Source organism: Capricornis sumatraensis, chromosome 8 (genome assembly GCF_032405125.1).
Source record: "Capricornis sumatraensis isolate serow.1 chromosome 8, serow.2, whole genome shotgun sequence".
Lineage (NCBI taxonomy): Eukaryota > Metazoa > Chordata > Mammalia > Artiodactyla > Bovidae > Capricornis > Capricornis sumatraensis.
Genome location: NC_091076.1, coordinates 76,948,593 through 76,974,139, shown reverse-complemented (window position 1 = coordinate 76,974,139; position 25,547 = coordinate 76,948,593). Strand labels below are relative to the sequence as shown.

Genomic DNA, 25,547 nt, shown 5'->3' with positions numbered 1-25,547 from the left:
GCCTGGCGTGCTGCGGTTCATGGGGTCTCAAAGAGTCGGACATGACTGAGTGACTGAACTGAACTGAACAGCATACTATGCACTCTTCTACACCTGGCTTTTTTCCCTTAATCATGCAACTAGAAGAACATTCCTTTAGCAACCCATATACACCTATCTCATTCTTTATCTCATTTCTTTATAGTTTGGTTGCCATCAAGCCTTAGTTGTGGCACATGGGCTCTTAGTTGCAATACATGGGGTTTAGTTGCCCTGTAGTATGTGAGATCTTAGTTCCCTGACCAGAGATCAAACTTGCGCCCCCTACACTGGAAAACAGATTATTAACCATTGGGCCACCATGGAAGTCCCTAGATCTCCCTCATTGCTTTAAAGAGTCGCCTGGCTTCCATTGCCTTGTCATTTACTTTTCAGTTGTCTATCAATGAACATGAAGGATGTCCACTCTTACTAATTCAAACACTATTACAATAATTATCCTTGAAGATATGTCTTTTTTCACATGCAAAGTGCATATGTAGAACAAACTGTTAAAAGTAGAATTGGTGGGGGAATTCCCTGGGTGTCCAGTGGTTAAGACTCCTCGCGCTTTCACTGCTAAGGGTCCGCTTTCAATCCCTGGTGGGGGAACTAAGATCCCACAAGCCGCAAAACACGACCAAAAAGAAAAAGTAGAGTTGCTGGGTCAAAGAGGGTGAGCATCTATACTATATATAAAAGAGATAACCAACAAGGACCTAATGTATAGCACAAGGAACACATTCAGTATTTTGTAATAACCTAACATAAAGGCAAAGAATCTGAACAAGTATATAGAGGCTTCGTAGGTGACACAGTGGTAAAGAATCCACCTGCCAATGCAGGAGATATAGGTTCAATCCCTAGGTTGGGAAGATCCCCTGGAGAAGGAAACAGCAACCTGCTCCAGCACTCTTGCCTGGAAAATCCCACGGACAGAGGAGCCTGGAGCATTATACTCCATGGGGTTGCAAAAAAAGTCAGACATGACTTAGCAACTAAACAACAAGGATATAAGAACTTCTCTTGTGGTGCAGGAAGTAGCCCCCCAAAAGTATACATACAAAAAAGTATATATGTATTTAAAGTATATATATATATATATATATAATTGAATCACTTTTCTGTACACCTGAAACTAACACATTATAAATCAACTACACTCCTATAAAAAAAATTTTTTTTAAAGGAGAGAAAAAAGGGTGAGCATCTTTTCGATCCCTGGGTCAAGAAGCTCCCCTGGAGAAGGAAATGGCAACCAGGTCCAGTATTCGTGCCTGGAGAATCCCATGGACAGAGGAGCCTGGTGGGCTACAGTCCCTGGGGTCGCAAGGAGTCAGACACAACTTTACCAACTAAAGAACAACAACAAAACTGTTGACTACACATTACAGTTTAAAAACCCATGAATTTTACATTGTAATATGTAGTCAGGTACAATCATTTTTTTAAAATAGCTTCTTGGTTTTTTGTCACAAAACTTGCCCCTTTGGCTTTCTCACAGTTTAACACTTCCTTTTCTTTCCAGATGAAACTCAAGATCATCATATCAACCACCATCTCAGCAGCTTCAAATGTTCCTCCTTTCACAAAACCTACTCTCAAACCCCACCCTTGGCTCTGCCTAAGCAACACCTCACCCTTCTCCGCTCCAGCACAGGGTTGCTGAGGCACTGCCAGAGAAAAATCGCACAACCAGTTACTTGTTCATTCATCACATTTTTTTGGCCATGCTGAGCGGCATGTGGGATCTTAGTTCTTCTCACCAGAGCCCCCTGTGCTGGAAGCCCAGAGTCTTAACCACTGGACCGGGGACTGAACCACAAGTCCCTCAAGAAATATTTTTAACACATCCTAGGTGCCAACACCATGCTAAGCAATGGGTATGGATCTGGGCCACTACAAACTTATAGCTTCTAACCTCAGCTGGGACCCTCAATACCTGATAACTACCAGTCCCCCTCCCCTCCATGTCCCTGGTCACCTCCTTTCTCCTTCTCCCACCCTACTCACTAATTTTCCAAACCTTTCTCACGTTCAGAGCGATTTCTCCCCCACTCTTCACAGAGATTAGACTCTAAGGGATAAATGAATCCCATCTCCTACCAACAAGCACGGACACTGTTTCTCCTACACCAGATGCCTCTTCCCGGGCCAGGCTAATCCCTCCATCTGTGCTCAGATCACTCCCCTCCCAACTCCTCTGAGACACTGATTCAGCAAAACGGCCCCAGCTCTTCAACCTCTGCCTCTCTCTCTCTACTGATTCTTCCTCCATGGTAAATAAACCCGCACAGGTCTCTTCCACTAAAGGAAGAAAGGGAGAGAAGAAGGAAGGACGGAAAGAAGGGAGAGAAAGAAAGAAAACCAAAGAAAAAAGCATTCCTCCACACTTGGGGCTCTTTCACAGTAAAGTATTTCTCAAGTTTTTCCTCTCTCACTTTTCTTTTTTTTTTTAAATCAAATACATATTTAATTAAGAAACTAATAATGCAATATTACCCAAACAAAATGTAAGCACATGTTCAATTATCATGTTCCATATTTCAGAGAAGAGGCATTAAGGATTTATGCCATAAGTTTATTTACAAACATATCTAGGATGCTGAGTTCAAGGGACTGATCCTTTTAAGAGACTGCACCTCTTACTATGCTCCTCTTCCTATCTGTCTCATGGACTACTTTTTAAGCAGTTGGTGTCTTACTATAAAGAAAGGTGCAGCAAATCGAGACCCAAAGTACAAAATCATCACAGCTAGTAACCTCCACTTGTTTTCCACTGAAAATGGTATATTCTTCCCTGGACCCTCCTCATAGTGGCTCCGACAAACCACAGAGGTTGTGAACCTCCGGCTGCTCTGTCCCACCATAGCGCTGTTGGACGCTCTACAAAAGATCCAGAGACCGGAGGCGGAAGAAATGGCGGCTACAAACCTACGGCTCCTTGCCTCACGACCTTGCTCCTCTAACTGCAAGGATCGAAAGGGAAGATGGGACATCCCTCTCTCACTTTTCATGTTGATTTAATTTTTACTTTCAAAGGTGTATACCCACACAGTGGAAGGAGTCAGATATAACTACGAGGCCTATCACAATAAAAGGTAAGCCCCTACCCTCTCTACAATTTCCTTCTTCTCACAGGCAACCACTCTCACCTCATCTAGATGTTTCTTTTGGTATTTACTCTGTATCTCCAAACAAGTTTATTTTGCTACTTCTTCATGCTTCCTGCCATGTAAGGTGAAGTCTGAGTCCCTTTTACCATCCCCGCTGCTCCAGCATGGGATACTCTCTCAAGAGCACTCTTGTCAACATTCAGGATTTATTACAAATGTTACCTTGAGCTGCACTATGTGGTATATTCTGATTACCCTTCTCTACTTGTGCAACTGTTTCCCCTGAACAACTGTCATTTTTAAAAGTTGCTTATTCTCTGAATTTATCATTAATTCTGCACTATATTCTTCTCCAAAAAGAATCTATGTATCCTCTCAATTAATTCAAAACAAAACAGATGTGATCTCTGTCTCCTTGAAAAAAAAATCTCTCCAAGAGCCATCTAACTTGGGTCTAACTCTAATCACCTCCTGAGAAGCATACTTGGGAGACAAACTTGAGACCCTGTACATATCAAAATGTCCTTATTCTGTCTTTGTTATTGACAGTTGAGCTGTTGTGACAGTCTAGATATCCCCCAAAATCTAATCTATTCTCCCATGGTGCTAGAAAAATATTGATAGTCAACCACCTAAGTAAGGACTGGATTTCTCCAAACCCTGGAGCTGATGTGAGACCACATGACTGAGTTTTCTTCGAAGGAATGTGAGTAAAAATTACATGGGCCTCTCCCTAGCCAGAGAGACAGGTGTGCCTCCTCCATACTTTCTCTTCTGCCTTCCTGCCAGCTGCGACCCATGGATGGCAGCAATCCAGTTATGACACTGCAGACAGCAATGCCCCAGAGCAGTGCTTCTCAATGTTCACTGTGCACACAGAGCATCTGGGGATCTTCAAACAGATGCTGATGCAGTGGGTCTTAGCAGGGCCTGAGAGTCTGCTTTTCTAACAGGCATCTAGGTAATGCCAATCCTATGGCCTGAAAAAAGATTTTTTAATTAATATATTTATTTGACTATGCCGTGTCTTAGTTGCAGCATGTGGGCTCTTTAGTTGTGGCATGTGAACTCTTAGTTGAGGCATGTGGGATCTAGTTCCCTGACCAGGGATCAAACCCTGGCCCCCTAAATTGGGAGTAAGGACTACTTAGCTACTAGACCACCAGGAAAGTTCCATGAAGACCATACTTTTGAGCATAAGAGCCTAAAGGATGGCAGAGCTGCACTGCTAGCCTTGGTCTCTGTCAGATTTGTGGAAAATACTGAACTACCCACAATGAACTGTTTTCTGAGAAAAAATTAAGTTCTGTTTGGTTGAACCACTGCATTTGTAGCCTGCCCTTTAAAGCACAGCTTCAGTAGAGAACTGCAGGCTGGAAACCACTTTCCCCTAAAATGTTGAAGGCACTACTCCACTGGTGCAGACTGTTACTATTCAGAGGCTCAGCGCCATTCTGATTGCTGATCTGTTTTTTCTCTGGAAGCTTTTGCAAGACCTCCTTTTCTGAGACTAGTGATCTGACATTTTATGATGTGCCTTGATGCTAGTCACTTAATGAGCGCTTTTCATCTGGAAACACACGTCTGTTCCTCCCCTTTACCTTGTTCTCTTACAGAATTTAAGTCCCTGGACTGATTCTCTAATTTTGTCACTTACTCTTCAACCCTTTTGCTCAATGTATTCCTTCCCTTGTGGTTTTATTTTAAACTGCGTTTTCTTCCATTCAATCCTCTATTATAATGTGTCTGTGCTAAGTTGCAAGTTGCTTCAGTCCTGTCCGACTCTTTGTGACCCTATGGACTGCAGCCTGACAGGCTCGTCTGTCCATGGGTTTCTCCAGGACAAGAATACTGGTTGCCATGCCCTCCTCCAGGAGATGGAACCTGAGTTTCTTAAATCTCCCAAATTGGCAGGCAGATTCTTTACCACTAGCACCACATGGGAAGCCCCAATCTCTTACCTAATAGGATCAATGTTTTTTTCCTTAAGTTTTACTCTTTGTTATCTAAGGTGCTTTTTTTTCCCCCCAGTATATTTGGTCTCTCTCTAACCTGAAGTTAGAAAATTTCAGCAAACATCTGGAAATCCTTTGTTTTAGATCTTTCATCTTTCTTTTTTAAAAATGCATATTCTTGTTTTAGTATTTATCTGGCTGCATCAGGCCTTACTGAGTTGGGCATATGGGATAGTTCATCATGGTGCATGGGCATTTCATTGCAGCATGGAGCTACAGAGCTCATGGGCTCAGGAGTTGCAGCACACAGGCTTAGTTGCCCCATGACACGTGGGCTCTTAGTTCCAGATCAGGAATTGAACCCACGTCCTCAGTACCAGAAGGGTGATTCTTCACCACTGGACCACCAGGGAAGTCCCTGTCTGCTCATCTTTCAGGGGGACATACTAAGAAGATGACTAGAAGATCTGAGGATACAGTTGGGACTTACAACTGTGGGTTTTACTGGTGGGTGATCCAGCTAACTGCTCTGTTGAAGAACCCCTGACAATACCCTTAGGTCTTCTCTCTGAATAGTCAAATTCCCCAGGTAAGAGTCTTCCAGTCTCTGACCTTGAAGGTATAAGCCTAGTTGCCAGAGTTCTAGAAACCACCACCCAGTAAATAACTTTCACTCAATCTCTGTCTTCAATACCCTCCATGAGAAAGACTCTGTTTTCCATCACTAACAAAGAAATCTCCAGCAATCTGATGAGTTGAGGGTAAGTAGTTGCTGAGACACATTAAGTAAAGAAGGAGATGGGGGGGTCAGTTCAGTTCAATTCAGTCGTTCAGTCGCTCAGTCGTGTCCAACTCTTTGCGACCCCATGAATCGCAGCACGCCAGGCCTCCCTGTCCATCACCAACTCCCGGAGTTCACTCAAACTCATGTCCATTGAGTTGGTGATGTCATCCAGCCATCTCATCCTCTGTCGTCTCCTTCTCCTCCTGCCCCCAATCCCTGACAGCATCAGTCTTTTCAAATGAGTCAACTCTTCGCATGAGGTGGCCAAAGTATTGGGAGTTTCAGCTTTAGCATCATTCCTTCCAAAGAACACCCAGGATTGATCTTTAGAATGGACTGGTTGGATCTCCTTGCAGTCCAAGGGACTCTCAAGAGTCTTCGCCAACACCACAGTTCAAAAGCATCAATTCTTCGGCGCTCAGCTTTCTTCACAGTCTAACTCTCACATCCATACGTGACCACTGGAAAAACCATAGCCTTGACTAGATGGACCTTTGTTGGCAAAGTAATGTCTCTGCTTTTGAATATGCTATCTAGGTTGGTCATAACTTTTCTTTCAAGGAGTAAGCATCTTTTAATTTCATGGCTGCAATCACCATCTGCAGTGATTTTGGAGCCCAGAAAAATAGTCTGCCACTGTTTCCACTGTTTCCCCATCTATTTCCCATGAAGTGATGGGACCAGATGCCATGATCTTCATTTTCTGAATGTTGAGCTTTAAGCCAACTTTTTCACTCTCCTCTTTCACTTTCATCAAGAGGCTTTTTAGTTCCTCTTCACTTTCTGCCATAAGGGTGGTGTCATCTGCATATCTGAGGTTATTGATATTTCTCCCGGCAATCTTGATTCCAGCTTGTGCTTCTTCCAGCCCAGCGCTTCTCATGATGTACTCTGCATAGAAGTTAAATAAGCAGGGTGACAATATACAGCCTTGTTAGTTCAAATAATCCTCCTAATTTTAGTATTACCTACATTCCAGCTAAAATGGACTGGAATGGGTGAATTTAACTCAGATGACTATTATATCTACTACTGTAGGCAAGAATCCCTTAGAAGAAATAGAGTAGCCATCATAGTCAACAAAAAAGTCCGAAATGCAGTACTTGGACACAATCTCAAAAACAACAGAATGATCTCTCTTCGTTTCCAAAGCAAGCCATTCAATATCACAGTAATCCAAGTCTATGCCCTGACCGATAATGCTGAAGAAGCTGAAGTTGAACAGTTCAAGACCTTCTAGAACTAACACCCAAAAAAGATGTCTTTTCATTACAGGGGACTGGAAGGCAAAAGTAGGAAGTCAAGAGAGACCTGGAGTAAAGGGCAAATTTGGCCTTGGAGTACAGAATGAAGCAGGGCAAAGGCTAACAGACTTTTGCAAAGAAAACACACTGGTCATAGCAAACACTCTATTTCAACATCACAAGAGAAGACTCTACACATGGACATCAGCAGATGGTCAATACTAAAATCAGATTGATTATATTCTTTGCAGCCAAAGATGGAGACACTCTATACACTCAGCAAAAACAAGACTGGGAGCTGACTATGGCTCAGATCATGAACGCCTATTGACAAATTCAGACTTAAATTGAAGAAAGTACAGAAAACCAGTAGACCATTCAGGTATGACCTAAATCAAATCCCTTACAACTATATAGTGGAAGTGACGAATAGATTCAAGGGATTAGATCTAATAGACAGACTGCCTGAAGAACTATGGATGGAGGTTTGTGACACTGTGCAAGAAGCAAGACCATCCCCAAGAAAAACAAATGCAAAAAGGCAAAATGGTTGTCTAAGGAGGCCTTACAAACAGCTATGACAAGGAGAGAGGAGAAAGGCAAAGGAGAAAAGGAAAGATATACTCATTTGAATGCAGAGTTCCAAAGAACAGCAAGGAAAGATAAGAAAGCCTTCCTCAGTGATCAAGGCAAAAAAAAATAGAGGAAGACAATAGAATGGGAAAAACTAGAGATGTCTTCAAGAAAATCAGAGATCCCAAGGGGATATTTCATGCAAAGATGGGCACAATAAAGGACAGAACCAGTATGGACCTAACAGAAGCAGACAATATTAAGAAGAGGTGGCAAGAATGCACAGAAGAACTGTACAAAAAAGATCTTCATGACCCAGATAACCACAATGGTGTCATCATTCACCTAGAGCCAGACATCCTAGAATGTGAAGTCAAGTGGGCCTTAGGAAGAATCACTATGAACAAAGCTAGTGAAGGTGATGGAATTCCAGTTGAGCTATTTCAAATCCTAAAAGATGATGCTGTGAAAGTGCTGCATTCAATATGCCAGCAAATTTGGAAAACTCAGCAGTGGCCACAGGACTGGAAAAGGTCAGTTTTCATTCCAATCCCAAAGAAAGGCAATGCCAAAGAATACTCAGACTACCGAACAATTGCACTCATCTCACACGCTGGCAAAGTAATGTTCAAAATTCTCCAAGCCAGGCTTCAACAATACATGAACCGTGAACTTCCAGATGTTCAAGCTGGATTTTAAAAAGGCAAGAGGAACCAGAGATCAAATTGCCAACATCCACTGGATCATCAAAAAGCAAGACAGTTCCAGAAAAAAATCTATTTCTGCTTTACTGATTATGCCAAAGCCAAAGTTTATTGTGGATCACAACGAACTGTGAAAAATTCTTCAAGAGATGGGAATATCAGACCACCTTATCTGCCTCCTGAAAAATCTGTATGCAGGTCAAGAAATGAGTTACAACTGGTCATGGAACAACAGACTGGTTCCAAATTGGGAAAGCAGTAAGTCAAGGCTGTATATTGTCACCCTGTTTATTTAACTTATATGCAGAGTACATCATGAGAAATGCTGGACTGGATGAAGCCCAAGCTAGAATCAAGATTGCTGGGAGAAATATCAATAACCGCAGATATGCAGATGACACCACACTGATGGCAGAAAGCAAAAAAGAACTAAAGAGCCTCTTGATGAAAGTGAAAGAGAAGAGTGAAAAAGTTGGCTTAAAACTCAACATTCAGAAAACTAAGATAATGGCATCTGGTCCCATCACTCCATGGCAAATAGATGGGAAAACAATGGATACAGTCGCAGACTTTATTTTTTGGGGCTCCAAAATCACTGCAGATGGTGACTGAAGCCATGAAATTAAAAGACACTTGCTCCTTGGGAAAAAAAAGTATGACCAGCCTTAATAGCTTATTAAAAAGCAGAGACATTACTTTGCCAACGAAGGTCTGTCTAGTCAAAGCTATGGTTTTTCCAATAGTCATCTATGGATGTGAGAGTTGGACTATAAAGAAAGCTGAATACAGAATTGATGCTTTTGAACTGTGGTGTCAGAGAAGACTCTTGAGAGTCCCTTGGACACCAAGGAGATCCAACCAGTCCATCCTAAAGGAAATCAGTACTGAATATTCATTGGAAGCACTGATGCTGAAGCTGAAACTCCAATACTCTGGCCGCCTGATGTGAAGAACTGACTCATTGGAAAAGACCCTGACACTGGGAAAGACTGAAGGCAGAAGAAGGGGACGATAGAAGATGAGATGGTTGGATGGCATCACTGACTAAACAGACATGAGTTTGAGTAAACTCCGGGAGTTGGTGATGGACAGAGAGGCCTGGCGCACTGCAGTCGATAGGGTGGAAAAGTTGGACAGGACTGAGCAACTGAACTGACTGACAGCCCAGCTGTACTGTAATCCCATTGATTTAGGGGTAAATTAAGTTGCTTCTAAGCTTTCTTCACTGCTGGTTTAGTTAACCATATGACCTTCTGTTTTCCAGTTTCTATTGAAAGTTTTGCTATTATTAATAACTCCTTTCCTTGACCCCTTCCTTAAATCCCCTTATTGTTATCTTCTTAGGATTTAGAAAAAGAGTGAAGTTAAATACTAGATACCTCAAATTTAACTAAAACCCTCCACTCGCTTGCTAACCCTGGGCAAACTGGCTTCATTCTCAACCTTCCATAAACTGTCAAGATTGATCTTTCCTGAAAGATATAGCTGGTCAGAATCCACTTCTTGAAAACCTTTCAACCGTTCCCAAATGCCTTCAAAATAAAGTTCAAATTCCTTAGCTTGCAAGCCATTTTCTGGTCTGGCTCCCCACTGCTGTCTCCCCAGTCACACCTAGCCACCAACCACACTGCGTTCACTCCAGTCAAACTTATTGGACTTCCAATGTGTCAGCCCCCCACAGCACTACGCGTTTGCTGTGCCCTTCCCTTTTCCACTCCAACCTCTCAGTCACCTGGTTAACCCCCAGATTCAGTTCAAGCAACATTTCCTCCTAGAATCCTTTCTCTATTCCTAGAGATACACCCTGGGCGTATCCCTAATAAAGCACCTATCCACTCTCACGTGAGAGTCCACCTCACTCACCTTTGTATCCCCAGAGGCAACCACATAATAAGCAATCAGAGAGGGAAACGGCTGACAGGAGCAAGCGCCTCAGAATATATTGACAGTCCGTGTTTTAGCGCAGCCCTCGGTCAGAGGGAAGCGCTACGGCGAATAATGTCACACTCACCAAGTCGTTTTCCCAGGGCCCCGATAGGTGGCGGAGTGGGATAGGCAGACAGAGGGTCCATGGCTGTCCAGTCTGTAATACCCCAAAGGTCCTACCATCATCACCCCGCACCCCGAAGACGCTCAAGAAATTCTTGTAGAAGAAATTAAACAGACCACAACAGTGTCGTGAAGGTGGACAGGTCTGAATGGCCTTAGACTGGAGAAATTTTCGACACTCCGTCTTACCACAGGTGGTCACGCTGTGGGGTCTCGCAGCGGGCATGCGCACGAGACCCTGGGAGTTGTAGTTCACCCGGTGAAACCGGAAGGGAAAGACCACGCTGAGCATCCTGGGAACTGTGGTGTTGGCTAAGGTGCGCCCTCTGCGCAGGCGCAAACCGACAGTTACTTCCGGGCGTTTTTCCGTAGTATTTCGCAAAAGAAAACCCGAGGGTAACGATGGCTACCTACAGCCTGGCGAACGAGCGACTACGCGCCCTGGAAGACATCGAAAGAGAAATTGGAGCCATTCTTCAGAATGCAGGTTCGGGATACGATGACCAGAGGGGCGCGACCGCTTGCACATGCGCGGACCAAGTTGGGTTGGAAGGGATCCTAACTGGGTTTAGGGGTGGGTGGGGCTGGCCCTGGGGCGGGGCTATACAGGCGGTCTTCGGATAGCCCCGCCCGCTCTCCGCTCCGGCAGGTACCGTGATCTTGGAACTGTCCAAGGAAAAAACCAACGAGAGGCTCTTAGACCGACAGGCAGCGGCCTTCACCGCGTCGGTGCAGCACGTGGAAGCAGAGCTGTCGGCTCAGATTCGCTATCTCACTCAGGTGTGTGTGGTGGAACGTGCTACGCTCCCACCCCAGCTCTCTGCCTTAGCCTTATTCTTCAAGAGTCCGGGGCACAGCTTTGGACCCCCGGAGCCAAGCAAAACCAGCCCTACCCAGCAAGCCCGTCGATCCTGGCAGCATCCTTCCCATCCAGGACAGGTTTCCTGTGTCACTGAGTTGCATCACATGAGCCAGTGGGTGGGAAAGTCCTGGGAGAGGGCATCTAAACAATAGGAAAGCTATAGGATTTGCCCGTAGACATTTGACCTGACCTCAAGTGTACAGCGCTCCAGACAGCTACCTCACGAGAAAAGGAACAGGACTGAAAGGGCTCTGAGGTTATTACAACAGGAAGCACCATTTACTAAACGTGTACAGTGTGCTAGACATCCTGCATTATCTAATCCTATAACAACTCTGAAAAGTGAAACTGTTAGTCTCTCAGCCGTGTCCGACTCTCTGTGACCCTGTGGACTGTAGCCCACCAGGCTCCTCTGTCCATGGAATTTCTCAGGCAAGAATACTGGAATGGGTAGCCATTCCATTCTCCAGGGGATCTTCCTGACCCAGGGATTGAACCCGGGTCTCCTGCATTGCAAGCAGATTCTTTACCATGTGAGCCATCAGGGAAGCCCATAACAACTCTAGGAAGTAGTTACAGTCATCCCCACTTTACAGAGGTGTTTAATAGAAGTTCATTGATGTGCTCTAGGTAATCCAGCTAACCATCTGGCATAGCAAATTCAAACTCAGGGAAGAAATGAGCCAAAAGACCTGATGACTTGTTGGGGAGATGGGTGAGGGAAGGGGTGCTTCACTGATCAATCTGAATGTCCTATAGGTGGCCACAGGGCAGCCCCACGAGGGCTCCAGCTACTCTTCAAGGAAGGACTGTCAAATGGCCCTGAAGCGAGTGGACTATGCTCGCCTCAAGCTCAGTGAGGTGGCCCGAACCTGTGAGCAGATGCTGGAGAACTAGGCCAAGCAGGTGAACAGCTTGGAGGGAGAGCTCCACATATACCCCAGAACCGAATCTGGAGAGTGTGGGCTACCCTGTACCTGCTGTACTGGTCAGAGTCCATGAGGACAAGGGTGCAGAAGGTGGGAAGGAAGACACTAAAGAGACCAAGCCTGTGCATAGCTGTGCCCTGGCTCCTCCAGCAGGTTGCTCCTGCCATGTACTTCACTGAGTACGGACAAGCTCAGACAGAAGGTGGAGACTTAGACACCCAACCCGCTTCCTCATGTCCCTGCCCTAGGCTTCCCGCAGACTTGGACCAAGGAAGACACATTTTTGGTTCACTGAAAAAGACAAAATGAGAACTAAGGGTTTTGCTAATAAAAATAATAACACTAAAACAAGGAGCTCAGACTCTAATTGGGGCATATATGGTGATGTAAGGGTGTTGAGGAAGTAAAACCAGGCTGCATGGCAGCTGCTGAGGAGGGAGGGTGGAAAAGCCCAGGCCTTTACTGTGGGTTCAGGGCATGAAGCAGGAGAGTGTAGAAGCTAGGGAGGAACACTGGTGTGGTGTGAAGTGACAAGAGCAAAATATACGGGTCATGGGACATGGAGGCTGGTGGGGGTTGGGAGGAGATGTTGAGGGGGAAGATGCTAGGTGGCCATCAGCAGAGAAGCTGAAGCCAAGAACCAGGCATGATTAGGGGGCAAGGGCATAAGACCCACGTCTGCAGAAAGAAGAGCCAAAAATTATAAAAATAAGTTTTAGTAGTTAAAAAATATGGAATTTATACAAGACATAAAATAAACAGTAAATTTTATATCACAGTATAGGAGAAATCCAAAATAAAAGAGGAAAGGTCTAAGGGAGGTCAGTGACTGGTTAGTTGTGAATTAAACACTGACCAAGAAGTAGAGTGTCTACCATGTGCCAGAGATTGTTCTCGTATATTAATTGATGCTGAATAAATCACAATCTGCCCTCACAAGATTCCATTCTGTGCACTGGTTCTTCTGCTGCAGGTATATAATGAAGCTGCAAGATCTGGAAAAGATAAAGAAATTAACAGATGAGCTCTGAGATCAAGGGAAGTTGGGCAGGGTATCAGGGGGGCAAGGGGTGACAGCTTAAACTGGGGAATCAGAGTCCAAAACATTAGCTGTAGACCAGGTACACAGCAGGTGCTCAACAGTAAAGATCTGTGAATTGAATGAAGGGCTCCCACCTTCCTCCACAGCTTCATCTCCCACTAGTCTGCTCTAGCTGCCACCTTGATGTTGCTCCAAGCACTGCCTGACTTCGAGGGCTGGTCCCTGGGCCTATGATGGCGTCCCTCCCTCTCCACTCTGTAGTCGAGCTGACTCTTCACTCATCGCCTGTATTTGTCTCTGGGTCTGCCTGGGAGCTGCTGCTGGCAGAATCCCTGCCAGGGAGGCTCTGGGTCCCTGGAGGAGGGGTTCAGAAGCCCAGTTTACCTGGGGGATGCTGTAGGGGCTGCTTCCTCCTCCGCTTGCACACAACGTAGAGTAGGACTCCAGTGAGGATGAAAACGATGGCCAAGAGGGACAACACAGGCACCATGGCTAATGTCCCAGCCGCAGGACCCACGTTTTCTTTCAGCTGCTTCTGGTTCTCCCTAGCCTCAGGCTCTGCCCCCAGACTGTGGCCCGAAGTGTAAGTGGTAGTTTCATGGGTGGGGATGAGCTTGCTGTCCAAGGACAGTGCTCCTTCCAGAGGAGTGGGTTGCTGGGTACGCTGCAAAGTGGATGGCAGGTACATCTGGGAAGTGGTGGCTGTGTCTGAAGGTGCTGCTTCTGTGGGCTCAGGAAGCTGGGTGCTGTGAAGAGGTGCACCCGCCTGGTGGGTCACCACCCTAGGTTGAGCATGTCTACATTCTGAAGAAGCAAGAAGTGAGGAATCAGGGCTACGAGGTGACAAGGTGAAGAACTAGACAGAGGGCAGGGTAGTGGGTCAAGGAAAACACCAAGGGAACAGCTGAAGGCCAGGAAAGGAGGGTAGAGGGAAAATATGAAGAGATGGAAGTGAGCAACTACAACATGGAACCCCTGGGGCAATCATGTCCTGGCAAGTCAGGACACCGGGGTTGGAACCCAGACTCTGCTACAAAGTAGCTGTGACCTTGCCCCTTGTTGCCTAACCTCTCTGGGGTTCATTTCTTTTAGCTGTAACTTAGGGATAATTTTATTAACAAAGGCCAGAGTAGCAAGGAAGAGTAGATGAAATCAGATAGGTGCTGGGACCTGGAAGAACACCTGGTGTCTTAATGGCTGTGTATTCATTTTAGGAGTAAAATACAACCAGCATATCAAATTTGTGACTTCACAGGTGTTCCTGCTTAGGACAAGTTGCCATTAAGTTTTTCAAAAGTAGCTGTATACACTTATTTATTCATTTCATTGTTTTAAAATTTCACCTCAAAGGAACAATAAAATACAGAACTCTCCTTAATAATATACATGGTGAAATGTCTGGGAATAAAGTATAGTCAAACCTGCAACTTACTTGGAAGTGTACAAAAAAGATATTAGGCAGATCAATGAGGGATAGAGGGATGCATAGATAGATGGGTGGGCAATAAAGCAAATATAGTTACAATGCCTTAAACTCGATATTGTAAAATATAAAATATATTTGCTTTATTATGGATGTATATAAAATACATCAAATATAAAAATCAAACATTATAGAATTAGGTGGTGGTTATATGGATGTTCACTGGACAAATCTCTCAACTTTTGTACATGTCTTCAAATTTCCATAATAAAATTGTTCTTGTTGTTGTTTAGTCATCAAGTAATGTCTGACTCTTTTGCAGCTCCATGGACTATAGCCCATAAGGCTCCTCTGTCCATGGGATTTCCCAGTCAAGAGTGACATCTCCTTCTCCAGGGGATCCTTCCAACCCAAGGATAGAACCCACTATCTCCTCCACTGGCAGGTAGATTCTTTACCCCTGAGCCACTGGGGAAGCCTTCACCACAAAATACCGGAACATAAAAATAGTGCCTTGATTTCAAGAACAACATTAAGTAAATGCACAGTGATAGGAAGTATTGGCAAAAATCATGAAAGTAATGGTGAAGGGTTTATGGTAAAGAGGAACTTAAGTCAAAGTATACTGAAGAAGAAAGGGCTGAGGCAAAGAAGGGTGTAAGGTGGCCGCACAGGAGCCCTGGGGACAGGGCCTAGGGAGGAGGGGGAAGCTCTCACCTCCGCTGTCAAAGCAGCGCATCAGTTCCTGAACCCAGCGGTCAGTGCTGCCTCCACACACAGTTCCGCGGGGTAGCTGGAACCTGAGGAACGACCTGGTTTCAGATGTGTCCCCACTCTCTGTCCCACCCCCGCTATTCTCAGCTCTTTCCTGATTCCAAGGAAGTGAGGTCACTCCCGAGCTTCGGCAGTTTCTGCTGGGACTGGGAAATTCCAGGTAGGTGGGACAGGGGAAAAGGGAAACTGAAGGTGCAACGAATTAGGGCGAACGTGACCGGGAGGAATGGGGCAGGGGCTAGACGTCCTCCCAGAAGGAGATCGAGTTTGACCAGAGGATCCTGAAGGGCTGGGGGCGGGGGGCGCCGCGCAGCCCTCCCAGGGGTGGGTGGTGAGATTACCTGATGTAGGAAAAACAGCGCTGATATGCTGTCACGTATTTTCGGAGATGACTCATTTCACTCTCGTTTGGAGGGGAACGGGAAGGGATTGTACGATTGCAGGGACACCTCCCAACCTTGCTGCCTTCGTTGCCATTGCCTGAGAGGGATGGAAGTGGCTCGCACAGGCCCCGGTTCAAGGGGCTCATGCAGCTGCTACTAAGACTTCAACCCACAGCCTCGCTACAGTGTCTCCCGTAGACCCCAGGATCTGAGCCCCGACCCCGGCTCGACCCACGCTTCACTCTCCCCAAATATGTCCATAATCATCTGGACCCAGGTGTTCCCCAGCCCATCCCCAAGCCCAAGCAGCTGGCCCTCCCCCTGCCCCAGCTGCCTTGGGGACCCTGGCTCCCCACTTAACTCAACCCCCCGGCGCTAGTGCCTCCCGCCCGTTTCCTTCCCCGGATTCGGGGCTCCGGGCCTCTGACAAACCTGAAGGAGTGAGACAAGCTACAAACAGTAGGACCAAGAGTAACCGGGATGCCCGGCCCAGCATCATCTCGGCCCGCCGCGTTCTGTCTGACTCCCCGACGTTCTCCGGAGCCTGACGACCAGCCGGTTTCTCAATGGCTTTCGCTTCCTTCTCCCGCTTCGCCTGTGATTCCGAGGGACACGGCGGTCGTCGGCGCTGGGGCCCGGCCGGCCGAGGCAGGTCGCGAGGGGGCGGCGCGTCCCTCCCGGCGTCCTCACCGTCTCAAATCGACAGTGGGGTCAGTACCGTCGCAACCGCGTGATCGCAGGCTTGCGGGTGGCGGGGAAACTCTGGGAGGTGGAGTTTCTCCGCCAGCACCCCCGCACCCAGCCCAGAGCCTCGTCGAGGGATAACCAGGAATGATGGAAGGAGGCGAGAGAAAGCGAAAGGAAGCCCAATGTGCACGGCTAGGCGCGGCTGGATGGCAGCCCTGCCCCCTGGGCCGATTCGTCCGGCCCAGAGATGCCAGCACCGCCCGCCTGCCCTCCGCAGCTCAGTCTCTGTGACCTGCTCCTTAGAGAGGCTTTCACGTTTTGACCCGGCTCCAGTCACGTGGGCGAAGTGACTGTCAGCACCAGTCCGCGCGCTCCGCCCGCGCAGACACTGACCCGGGCGCCTCCGCGCGGCACAAGACTTTGGGGCGTGGCCACCCGAGCAGCCGGCCATGGGCTCGGGCAGCCTGACGTCACACCGCACCCCGAGGTATTTACCTTCGAAAAGTGGTGGCGGCTGCAGGTACCGGAGTCGTGGAGCGGCCGGGGCGGGGCTAGGTGTACTGGGGTTCACCGCCAAACCTAACCCCGTCCAAGGCGAAGGGATGCCCTGCCTCTGATGCCCTCTTCCCACACCCCACAGAAGAGTCCAGAACTCTTCCCCATAGGATTAACCCTCTCCCACTTCGATCCTCGATTTAATTCAACCCCTACGTTTGAGGGTTTGAGCCTCAGATTTGGAGCCCCAAATACTATCTCCCTCCTGACTACTCACTTTTAACCCTAATCACCCACTTTCAAGTCTGGCCCCCATTCTCATCCTGAACTCGCATCCTCAGCCTTAAAACCTCCTTTCTGGCTCCCAACATCCATCCATAGATTCCACCCTAAGGGACCCCTCCAACCCACACTGTCCCCGGTGCCTCTCCCTCACCATACATCCCTTCCTCTTCTCAGTCTGGCTCAGGCCCTGTGTCCCTGAAGACATGGAGTTTGTGTCTGGATACCGGGATGAATTCCTTGATTTTGCTGCCCTCCTCTTTGGCTGGTTCCACAAGTTCGTGGCAGAGCGCGGGGCTGTAGGGACCAGCCTTGAGGGTCGCTGGCGGCAGCTGGAGGCTCAGATCAGAAGGTTGCCCCAGGACCCGGCCCTTTGGGTGCTCCACGTCTTGCCCAACCGCAGTGTGGGCATCAGCCTGGGGCAAGGGGCAGAGCCAGGCCCTGGACCAGGCCTGGGGGCTGCCCAGCTGCTGGGAGATGAGCCCCCACTCCACCTGCGAGACCTAAGTCCCTACGTCAGCTTTGTCAGCCTGGAGGAAGGGGAGCAAGGAGAGGAGGAGGAGGAGGAGGAGGAGGAAGAGAATGGAAAGGAGGAGGGTGCCAACACCAAAAAGGTAGAGACGGACAAGGATGGGGAGCCGGCCCCTGGCAGCAGGGAGCCCCCCCGGGAAGCCACCCCTCCAGGGGAGCCAGAGGAGGCCGAGCAGGAGGCTGGAGGTGGCGAGGATGGCAAAGAAGACAGGGCAGAAGACTGGCCGGGGCCTGAGAGGAGGACGGGGCGGAGAGGTGGTAAGAACCCGGGACACCGCTGGCCCCCTCAGAGCGCAGTTAGGAGTCACACATGGGTGGGCCTCAGGCCAAGCTGGCCTGAAAAGGTGTTTTCATTGATCCACATTTTTTTTTAAGTTTCACCAACATTTAAATAGTAAAAGAAAAAAACAATTCCAGAAGTCGAGAGTTAACACCTCAAGAAAAATGTGAAGTTCCCACAGCACACCCCCACATTTCTGCCTGGCAGCAAATGCTCGTTCTGTGGAGCCGCTGTCCCCTTCCAAAAAGGCCTGCCCTCTCTACCTAGTCCCCTCTCCTGGCCCCAGGAGTATCTGATTTGGTACCCTGCCCCTAACAATCTTCCCCCTCCACCCCCGACTTTTCCTGTCTTCTGCAGGTGCTGCCCCCTTGCACCTTTCCTGTCTCCTACTGGTGACGGATGAACATGGCATCATCCTGGGCATTGACCTGCTGATGGAAGGAGCACAGGGGAGCACCAGCAGGGGCTCAGGGGCTGAGAACCTGGCTCCTCGAGCCTATGCTCTCCTCTGCCACAGCATGGTCTGCCCCATGGGCTCCGGAGACCCCCGAAAGCCCCGACAGCTTACTGTGGGAGATGCCCAGCTGCATTGGTACAGAAAGCTGGTAGAGGGTGGGGAAGCCTGGGGGCCTGGGCTTCTGAGCTCCACCCCCAACCTGATGCTGTCTCCACCCTCATTCAGGGAGCTGGAGAGTCTGGTCCCAAGGCTGGGAGTGAAGTTATCCAAGACCCCGATGCGGACATGGGGTCCCCGGCCAGGCTTCACCTTTGCCTCCCTTCGGGCTCGAACCTGCCATGTTTGTCACAGGCACAGCTTTGAAGTGAAACTGACACCCTGGTGAGCAACCTGCAAAGACAGAGTGAGGGGGAGGAAAGTCTGGCAAACAGAGAGGAAGCAGGCTAGTGGGGGACACTGTGGACATACAGAATGAGGACCAGAGAAACAAGAAGATGGAAAAATACCATGCCGTTATAGGCAAAGAGAGTACACATAGACTGAGTGACATATGGGCAGCTGCAGGACAGACGGACAGCAGACAGGGGACCTACATACACTAACACTGGATACACCACCACCTCCTATAACCCCAGCCCCCAGTGTGGTGCTGTCTTGTACTGTGGAGAGGCTTGTCTCCGTGCGGACTGGAAGCGATGCCCAGATGACGTAAGCCACCGATTTTGGTGCCCAAGGCTTGCAGCCTTCATGGAGCGGGCTGGAGAACTGGCAACCCTGCCTTTTACCTACACCGCAGGTACCATAAGGTCAGGATGGATGGGGGAAGCAGAACTAGGTCTTTGGAACAGGGTCCTGGGCTTGAAGGTTAAGTGCCTGTTATTTCAGAGTCTTGATCCCTGGAGTAACAGCTGAGCACTGGGTGTTTGGGGCTGGGAGCTAGACCCCTGGGGCTGAAGATAGCCTCTCTGGAGCTGAGGACTGAGTTCTCAGGTCCCTGAGAGAACTTAGGGGATTCAGGAATAGAGATACAAATACTTGCTTCCCAGTTTCACAAGCTGGCAACCTGAAACAAATCACTTTACTTTTTAGAGTTTTTCCTCACCGGTAAAACAGGCAGATTAGCAAATGTTAAAACCCATGGAATTGTTACATGGCTTCTGTGGACTATGCTGTAGCCACTCAGGAATGTTAGTTCTCTGCCTGACTAGAAGCAGAGTCAGACCCAGGGTCCTGGGGAGAGGCTGAGGTGAGCCCAAGACTGGAATCCTGGCCACTGGGCCCTCAACCCCTCCCCTCATCCTTCTCCAGAGGTGACCAGTGAAACCTTTAACAAGGAGGCCTTCCTGGCCTCCCACGGCCTCACTCGTGGCTACTGGACCCAGCTCAGCATGCTGATTCCAGGCCCTGGCGCCCCCAGGCACCCAAGGGGCAGCACACCCTCCCTCAGCCTTCTTCTCCATGGTGCGTGGGGCCTCTCTCCAGGCATGAGTCGCTCAGACTAGAGAGCAGGAGGGAAGATCAAAAAGTTGTCCAGATCCTAGAAAACCCCTCCACATACACAGCAGACACTCCCACCCCCAGCACCAGGGCACTGCCTGCCCCTCCCCAGTCCTCGGAAAAGTCACCCCTGCCCACCCTCTCCAGAAGCCCCATCCCTAGGCAGTTTCCCAGCCCCCTGCTGCAGCTCCAGGTCCTCTCAGGGAACACAGCTCCTTTGGAAGAAGGAAGCAGCCAGGTGGGGATCTCCCTGACACCAGGCTCATCATCTTTCATCCTCACAGGAGATCCTTACCAGCCTCTCCAGGGGGATGGGCCTGCTCTGATGCCTCCAGTGCCCCCAGATTCACCCAGGGGCCTCTTTGGTGAGCCAGAGGGGCCCTGAGGGAGCTAGGGGTGGGGATATGATCTGCAGGGCCAGAGGTCTTGGGTGGCTGAGAAAGGAGGCTGTTAGACTGGAGGGGGCCTGAGGTCAGGTCCCCAGTAGCCCACTCTCCCCAGGCTCGTGGCAGGATTACTACATTTGGCGGGGCCTCAGCTTGGACTCCCCCATGGCCGTGCTCCTCACCTACCCACTGACTGTGTACTACGTCATCACCCACCTGGTGCCCCAATCCTGTAAGGAGAGCTGAGGCAGGGGGGAGGACTGCGTGGAGCAGAGGGGCCAGGGGGCTGGTAGGGGACAGGAGGGAGGGGAGGAGGAGACCACATTCTTAAGTGGCTAGCTTATCACCCAGTCCCTGAGCTCAATATCCAGAACAAACAGTCACTGAAAATCCACGTGGTGGAGGCCGGGAAGGAGTTTGACCTTGTCATGGTGTTTTGGGTAAGTCCCTCCAGGCCTGAAGGGTGGGCATCTGGGTCTGGAGGTGAACACAGGGTGGGATCCAGATTCGTCCTCTCTGCCCTTCAGGAACTCTTGGTCTTGCTCCCCCACGTGGCCCTGGAGCTGCAGTTTGTGGGTGATGGCCTGCCCCCTGAAAGTGACCAGCAGCACTTTACTCTGCAGAGGGTGAGGGTTGAGTACCCCCTCCCCCTGTCCCCCACCCTAATCTCCAGACCTGGTCTCTCTGTTATCATCCTGGTTGGGCAGTGCCCTTCTGATCCCTACCTTCTCTCCCCTGTCTTACCTGACACATCTTCCAGCACCATCACTTCCATTGGCCTCTCTCCCACTTCTGACTCTCCAGGATGGCCCTGAAGTATCTGTCCGCCCTGGTTCTGGCATATCAGCACGGCTCAGCTCTGGGACTAAGGAGAAGGGCCGCAGAGACCTGCAGATCAAGGTGTCTGCAAGGCCCTACCACCTGCTCCAGGGGCCCAAGCCTGACTTGGTCATCGGTAAGAGCCGGGGGTGGGAGGGTGGAGAAGGTGGGAGGAGGCCATGGAAGCTAGCTTCTCTCTGCTCTCCTTCCCTCCGCAGGATTTAACTCTGGCTTTGGACTAAAGGACACTTGGCTGAGCTCGCTGCCCCGGTTACAGGTGGGGGATGGGGCAAACGAGACCTTCTCTAACCTGCTTCCCGGTCCCCCATTTTCTAAAAGTGTCTTCTTCCCCATCATCTACTCCACAGACGGAGGGTGCACCCACGGGTCCTCCTGGCCCCTGTGTCTGCCTCATGCCTCTCCCCATCCCAGTCCTCTGGGTCCCCAGGAGGTATATGGGGGTGGGAGCTTTTCTGTGAGTGTCTGAGGCCCCACTCCCACCCCAGTCCCTCCGAGTGCCGGCGTTCTTCACCGAGAGCAGCGAGTATGGCTGTGTGATGGACGACCAGACCATGGCGGTGGCCACAGGAGGGGGGACCAGCCCTCCACAGCCCAACCCTTTCCGCTCCCCGTTTCGCCTCAGAGCTGCAGACAATTGCATGCCCTGGTAAGGCCTTCGTACTCTCTGGCTGCTTATCCTGAAAAGCCCACCTCAACCCTCGTCTCTATGGTCCTGGGACCCTCCTGGCCCAGCCCTACCCTCTGCTTCCTCCGCCCGCACTCCTCACGACCCCCACTGGAGGGTCTCGACAACGCCCACACACCCCTCTATAGAACCAGCTCACAAAATCTCTCCAACCCCTGGTCCTCTACCCACCAAAACATAGCCCTGATTACACCCTGGCTCACCCACGGAGCCCTAAGCCTAGCCCCACCCCCCGGGAACGCAGAATTTATAAGCCCCGCCCCTTGGGATAGCCCAGCCTCTTGGCCCCGCCCCTGATGGAGCCACGCCCCCTCAGGTACTGCAACGCTTTCATCTTCCACTTGGTCTACAAGCCCTCGCACGGAAGCGGGGCCCGCCCGGCGCCCGGGCCGGTGACTCCGGCCCCAACTCCTACAGCCCCTCCCGCCCCCGCCCGTAGGCGCCGAGGAGAAAAGAAACCTGGGCGGGGGTCCCGCCGGCGCAGGTGAGGGCCGAGAGATAGCAGTCTACCGTCTCCCCCTACACGCCTCAGAAAGGAACGCGAAACAGGGGAGGCCGAGGGCGGGGCCGGTTGGCGGAACACGAAAAGCTAAATAAAATAACTTGTTTGAAACCACTGAGTCAAATGCTCATCGTTGGGTCCTTAAATGGAGAGAGGAGAAAAAGGATTTAAGGACGACATTTTCCTCCAGCTTTCTTCAGTTCCTCGACCGCTATCTCCTCTCTCTTTGCTTGGGATTCTAACCTTCCTGGGTAATCCCGTGCGTGCGTGCTAAATCGCTTCAGTCTTGTCCGACTCTTGGCTACCCCGTGGATTGTAGCCCGCTAGGCTCCTCTGTCCATGGGATTCTCCAGGCAAAGATACTGGAGTGGGTTGTCATTTCCTCCTGCAGCGGATTTTCCCGGCCCCAAACTTCTAATAAGAAGAAGTGTTGATAAGACAGTTTCCGGCCCCAGGAACATTCAGAGACCGGATCCAAGTCAAGATAAGACCAAGAAACGGAAAGTGACTTCTCTGTGGAAGGGGGGGAGGGAGGGGGTGCGGGGGCAGGGGAGGCATACAGCCTCCTAGGGGCTGCACAGCCTTGGTTTAGAGTCAGTGAAAGCCCCAGGCCACCCACCTGTCCCGCTTAGAAACCTCATGGCCATCCTTGACTCCACCTTCTCTCATCTTTCATGTCCCGTAAGAACCAACTGAATGAGACTGCTGGTCACTCAGCCTCCAGCAGTTTATGTCCAGTCCCACTGCAAATGCCCCCCGTATCTCCTATTCCTTCCAAAACAGACATTCAAAACATTATTCTCTGCTTAAATCCCATCAGTGACTTTCTTCTGATTTTAAAATCCCCATAAGCATAAGCTGGGCCTAAAGATGCTTGTCACAAAGTATAAAAAAGGAAAAAATAGTGGAGAAACCTGGCAGACACCACCTGAATCAACTAATATTTATGAGAAATAAGAAGTCATGCTGACATCATGCTCCCTGACCTGATGCAATGACAAGGCCACACTCCCATCCCCTCTGTAGTATTTTCCCCCAAATCCATAACTTTAGACTAATCACAAGAACACATCAGGAAAAAAAAAATTCCTGGGACAGTCTACAAAACACATGACCACTATTTCCAAAAGTATAAGTCGTAAAAAGCAAAGAAAGACCAAGAAAGATCGACAGATTTGAAGAGACTAAGGAGACATGACAATTAAATAGGATATAGTATCCTGGATTGGATCTTGAATGGAAAAAAAGAAGAATGGGAAAACAAGAAATTTGAATAGTCTGCTATTTAGCTAGTGGAATTGTATCAATTTTAACTTCTTAGTTATGGTAAACGTATCATGCTCATAGAAGAAGTAACATTAAAGGAAGATGGATGAGCAGTGTTTGGGAACACGCTAGTGTCTTTGCCAAAATCACTGCAGATGGTGACTGCAGCCATGAAATTAAAAGACGCTTGTTTCTTGGAAGAAAAGCTATGACCAACCTAGACAGAATATAAAAAGCAGAGACACTACCAACAAAGGTCCGTCTAGTCAAAGCTATGGTTTTTCCCATGGTCATGTATGGATATGATAGTTGGACTATAAAGAAAGCTGAGCACTGAAGAATTGATGCTTTTGAACTGTGGTGTTGGAGAAGACTGTTAAGAGTCGCTTAGACTGCAAGGAGATCCAACCAGTCAATCCTAAAGGAAACCAGTCCTAAATATTCATTGGAAGGACTGATGCTGAAGCTGAAACTCCAATAGTTTGACCACCTGATGCAAAAAAACCTACTCATTGGAAAAGACCCTGACACTGGGAAAGATTGAAGGTGAGAGGAGAAGGGGATGACAGAGGATGAGATGATTGGATGGCATCACTAACACAATGGACATGAGTTTGAGTAGGCTCAAAGTAGGGAGTTGATGATGGACAGGGAAGCCTGGCGTGCTGCAGTCCATGGGGTTGTAAAGAGTCGGATACCACTGAGCGAGTGAACTACTGAGTGTCTTTGCAATCTACCTATAAATCTAAAATTATTTCAAAATAAAATGTTTAGAAGATCAGACTCTTTAGTATGGCTTATAAAGTACCTCTCTTTCCATTATCCTCTTTTTTTCTAAATATTTTATTATCTAAGTTTCCAAATCCACAAAAACCCTGGAAGACTTGGCAGAATGAATCTCTATGTACCCATCACCCAGCTTGGACAATCACCAGCATTTTTCAGTTTTATTATTATTCCTTGTGATGACGTGATAATATAAGAAATATATATTTGGTCTGCATCCTCCATTCTTGGCAGGAGAGCTTCTATGACCTGAGTGATAGAGCTGAGAGGAGCCTCTTCTGTTATTCGTAATAAGCCCTTTACAACCATACCTGAGTTTATTCTAATAAGGTGACTCTGGATGAGTATTTAGCTTCAGGATGGAGGTTAGATATCAGAGCAACCAACTACGTGAGTTGTATCCTTTATAGTAAATCAGTAATAATTAGTATTATTACTAATTCTGAGTTCTGTGAACAAAAGTTACGAATGGAAATAGAATTTAGAGTTGGAGTCAACCCCAGGAAGTTGTTTCACTAGAGGCATGTGTGTGTGTTAGTCACATAGTCTGTCCAGCTCTTTGCGACCCCATGAACTGGGGGTTGCCAGGCTCTTCTGTCCATGGAATTCTCCAGGCAAGAACATTATAGTCGGTTGCCATTTCCTTCTCCAGGGTATCTTCCCGACCCAGGGATCGAAGCCAGGTCTCCTGCATTGCAGGTGGATTCTTTACCGTTTGAGCCACCAGGGAAGAGCATAAAGAAGTGCAAACCAATAAGAAAAAAAAATGTGAAGTACGCATCTCTTGGTGATTATTTGCAATAGCTATAATGAAACTTAAACATGAGTTCTGGTTTGGACTTTGATGCTAGACTAAGTTCAGATTTGGGTCAGCCTGAATTTTGGCCGCTAGCCTCAAAGTTATCCACTAAGTAAAAAATTAGGCTGGGACAACAGAAAGTACCTCTGAGTCTCCTGGTCACCAAGAAGATAATTAGTGTGCATGCTCATGCGTGCT

General features: G+C 48.7%; 3 protein-coding genes across 5 annotated transcripts; 2 read left to right on the top strand and 1 right to left on the bottom strand.

Moving 5' to 3' along the window:
* The first annotated feature begins 10,818 nt into the window (after positions 1–10,818).
* On the top strand, positions 10,819–12,551 carry MED11 (mediator complex subunit 11). Of its 2 annotated transcripts, none has more exons than XM_068978554.1 (3): positions 10,819–10,930; positions 11,093–11,223; positions 12,065–12,551. In XM_068978554.1, the coding sequence occupies exons 1-3, from the start codon at positions 10,846–10,848 to the stop codon at positions 12,200–12,202; spliced, it is 354 nt and encodes a 117-aa protein (XP_068834655.1). In that variant the 5' UTR covers positions 10,819–10,845; the 3' UTR covers positions 12,203–12,551. The 2 variants fall into 2 exon arrangements, with proteins under 2 accessions (XP_068834655.1, XP_068834656.1); XM_068978555.1 differs by lacking the exon at positions 12,065–12,551 and adding an exon at positions 11,945–11,948 and having other exon boundaries at positions 11,093–11,225.
* A 420-nt stretch (positions 12,552–12,971) lies between these two features.
* Positions 12,972–16,864, bottom strand: CXCL16 (C-X-C motif chemokine ligand 16). The gene is made up of 5 exons (XM_068976182.1): positions 16,289–16,864; positions 15,815–15,953; positions 15,417–15,499; positions 13,661–14,080; positions 12,972–13,229 (listed from the first exon to the last, which is right to left on the bottom strand). The coding sequence occupies exons 1-5, from the start codon at positions 16,353–16,355 to the stop codon at positions 13,168–13,170; spliced, it is 771 nt and encodes a 256-aa protein (XP_068832283.1). The 5' UTR covers positions 16,356–16,864; the 3' UTR covers positions 12,972–13,167.
* Positions 16,865–16,941: 77 nt separating this feature from the next.
* On the top strand, positions 16,942–22,484 carry ZMYND15 (zinc finger MYND-type containing 15). Of its 2 annotated transcripts, XM_068976180.1 has the most exons (13): positions 16,942–18,109; positions 18,489–18,723; positions 18,814–18,969; positions 19,224–19,384; positions 19,897–20,049; positions 20,370–20,450; positions 20,587–20,703; positions 20,823–20,911; positions 20,999–21,097; positions 21,276–21,426; positions 21,509–21,567; positions 21,797–21,957; positions 22,313–22,484. In XM_068976180.1, the coding sequence occupies exons 1-13, from the start codon at positions 17,527–17,529 to the stop codon at positions 22,482–22,484; spliced, it is 2,217 nt and encodes a 738-aa protein (XP_068832281.1). In that variant the 5' UTR covers positions 16,942–17,526. The 2 variants fall into 2 exon arrangements, with proteins under 2 accessions (XP_068832281.1, XP_068832282.1); XM_068976181.1 differs by lacking the exon at positions 20,587–20,703.
* Positions 22,485–25,547: the final 3,063 nt, after the last annotated feature.

What these genes read in the sequence shown, in the direction of transcription:
- MED11 (XM_068978554.1), top strand. Translation starts at nt 10,846, where the DNA reads ATGGCTACCTACAGCCTGGCGAACGAGCGACTACGCGCCCTGGAAGAC. An exon ending in AGCCATTCTTCAGAATGCAG is followed by an intron (nt 10,931 to 11,092) that starts GTTCGGGATACG and finishes CCGCTCCGGCAG; the next exon opens with GTACCGTGATCTTGGAACTG. An exon ending in AGATTCGCTATCTCACTCAG is followed by an intron (nt 11,224 to 12,064) that starts GTGTGTGTGGTG and finishes AATGTCCTATAG; the next exon opens with GTGGCCACAGGGCAGCCCCA.
- CXCL16 (XM_068976182.1), bottom strand. Translation starts at nt 16,355, where the DNA reads ATGATGCTGGGCCGGGCATCCCGGTTACTCTTGGTCCTACTGTTTGTA. An exon ending in AGCTTGTCTCACTCCTTCAG is followed by an intron (nt 15,954 to 16,288) that starts GTTTGTCAGAGG and finishes CATCCCTCTCAG; the next exon opens with GCAATGGCAACGAAGGCAGC. An exon ending in GCGCTGCTTTGACAGCGGAG is followed by an intron (nt 14,081 to 15,416) that starts GTGAGAGCTTCC and finishes TTGCTTCTTCAG; the next exon opens with AATGTAGACATGCTCAACCT.
- ZMYND15 (XM_068976180.1), top strand. Translation starts at nt 17,527, where the DNA reads ATGGAGTTTGTGTCTGGATACCGGGATGAATTCCTTGATTTTGCTGCC. An exon ending in GCCTTTTACCTACACCGCAG is followed by an intron (nt 19,385 to 19,896) that starts GTACCATAAGGT and finishes ATCCTTCTCCAG; the next exon opens with AGGTGACCAGTGAAACCTTT. An exon ending in CCACCTGGTGCCCCAATCCT is followed by an intron (nt 20,704 to 20,822) that starts GTAAGGAGAGCT and finishes CTTATCACCCAG; the next exon opens with TCCCTGAGCTCAATATCCAG.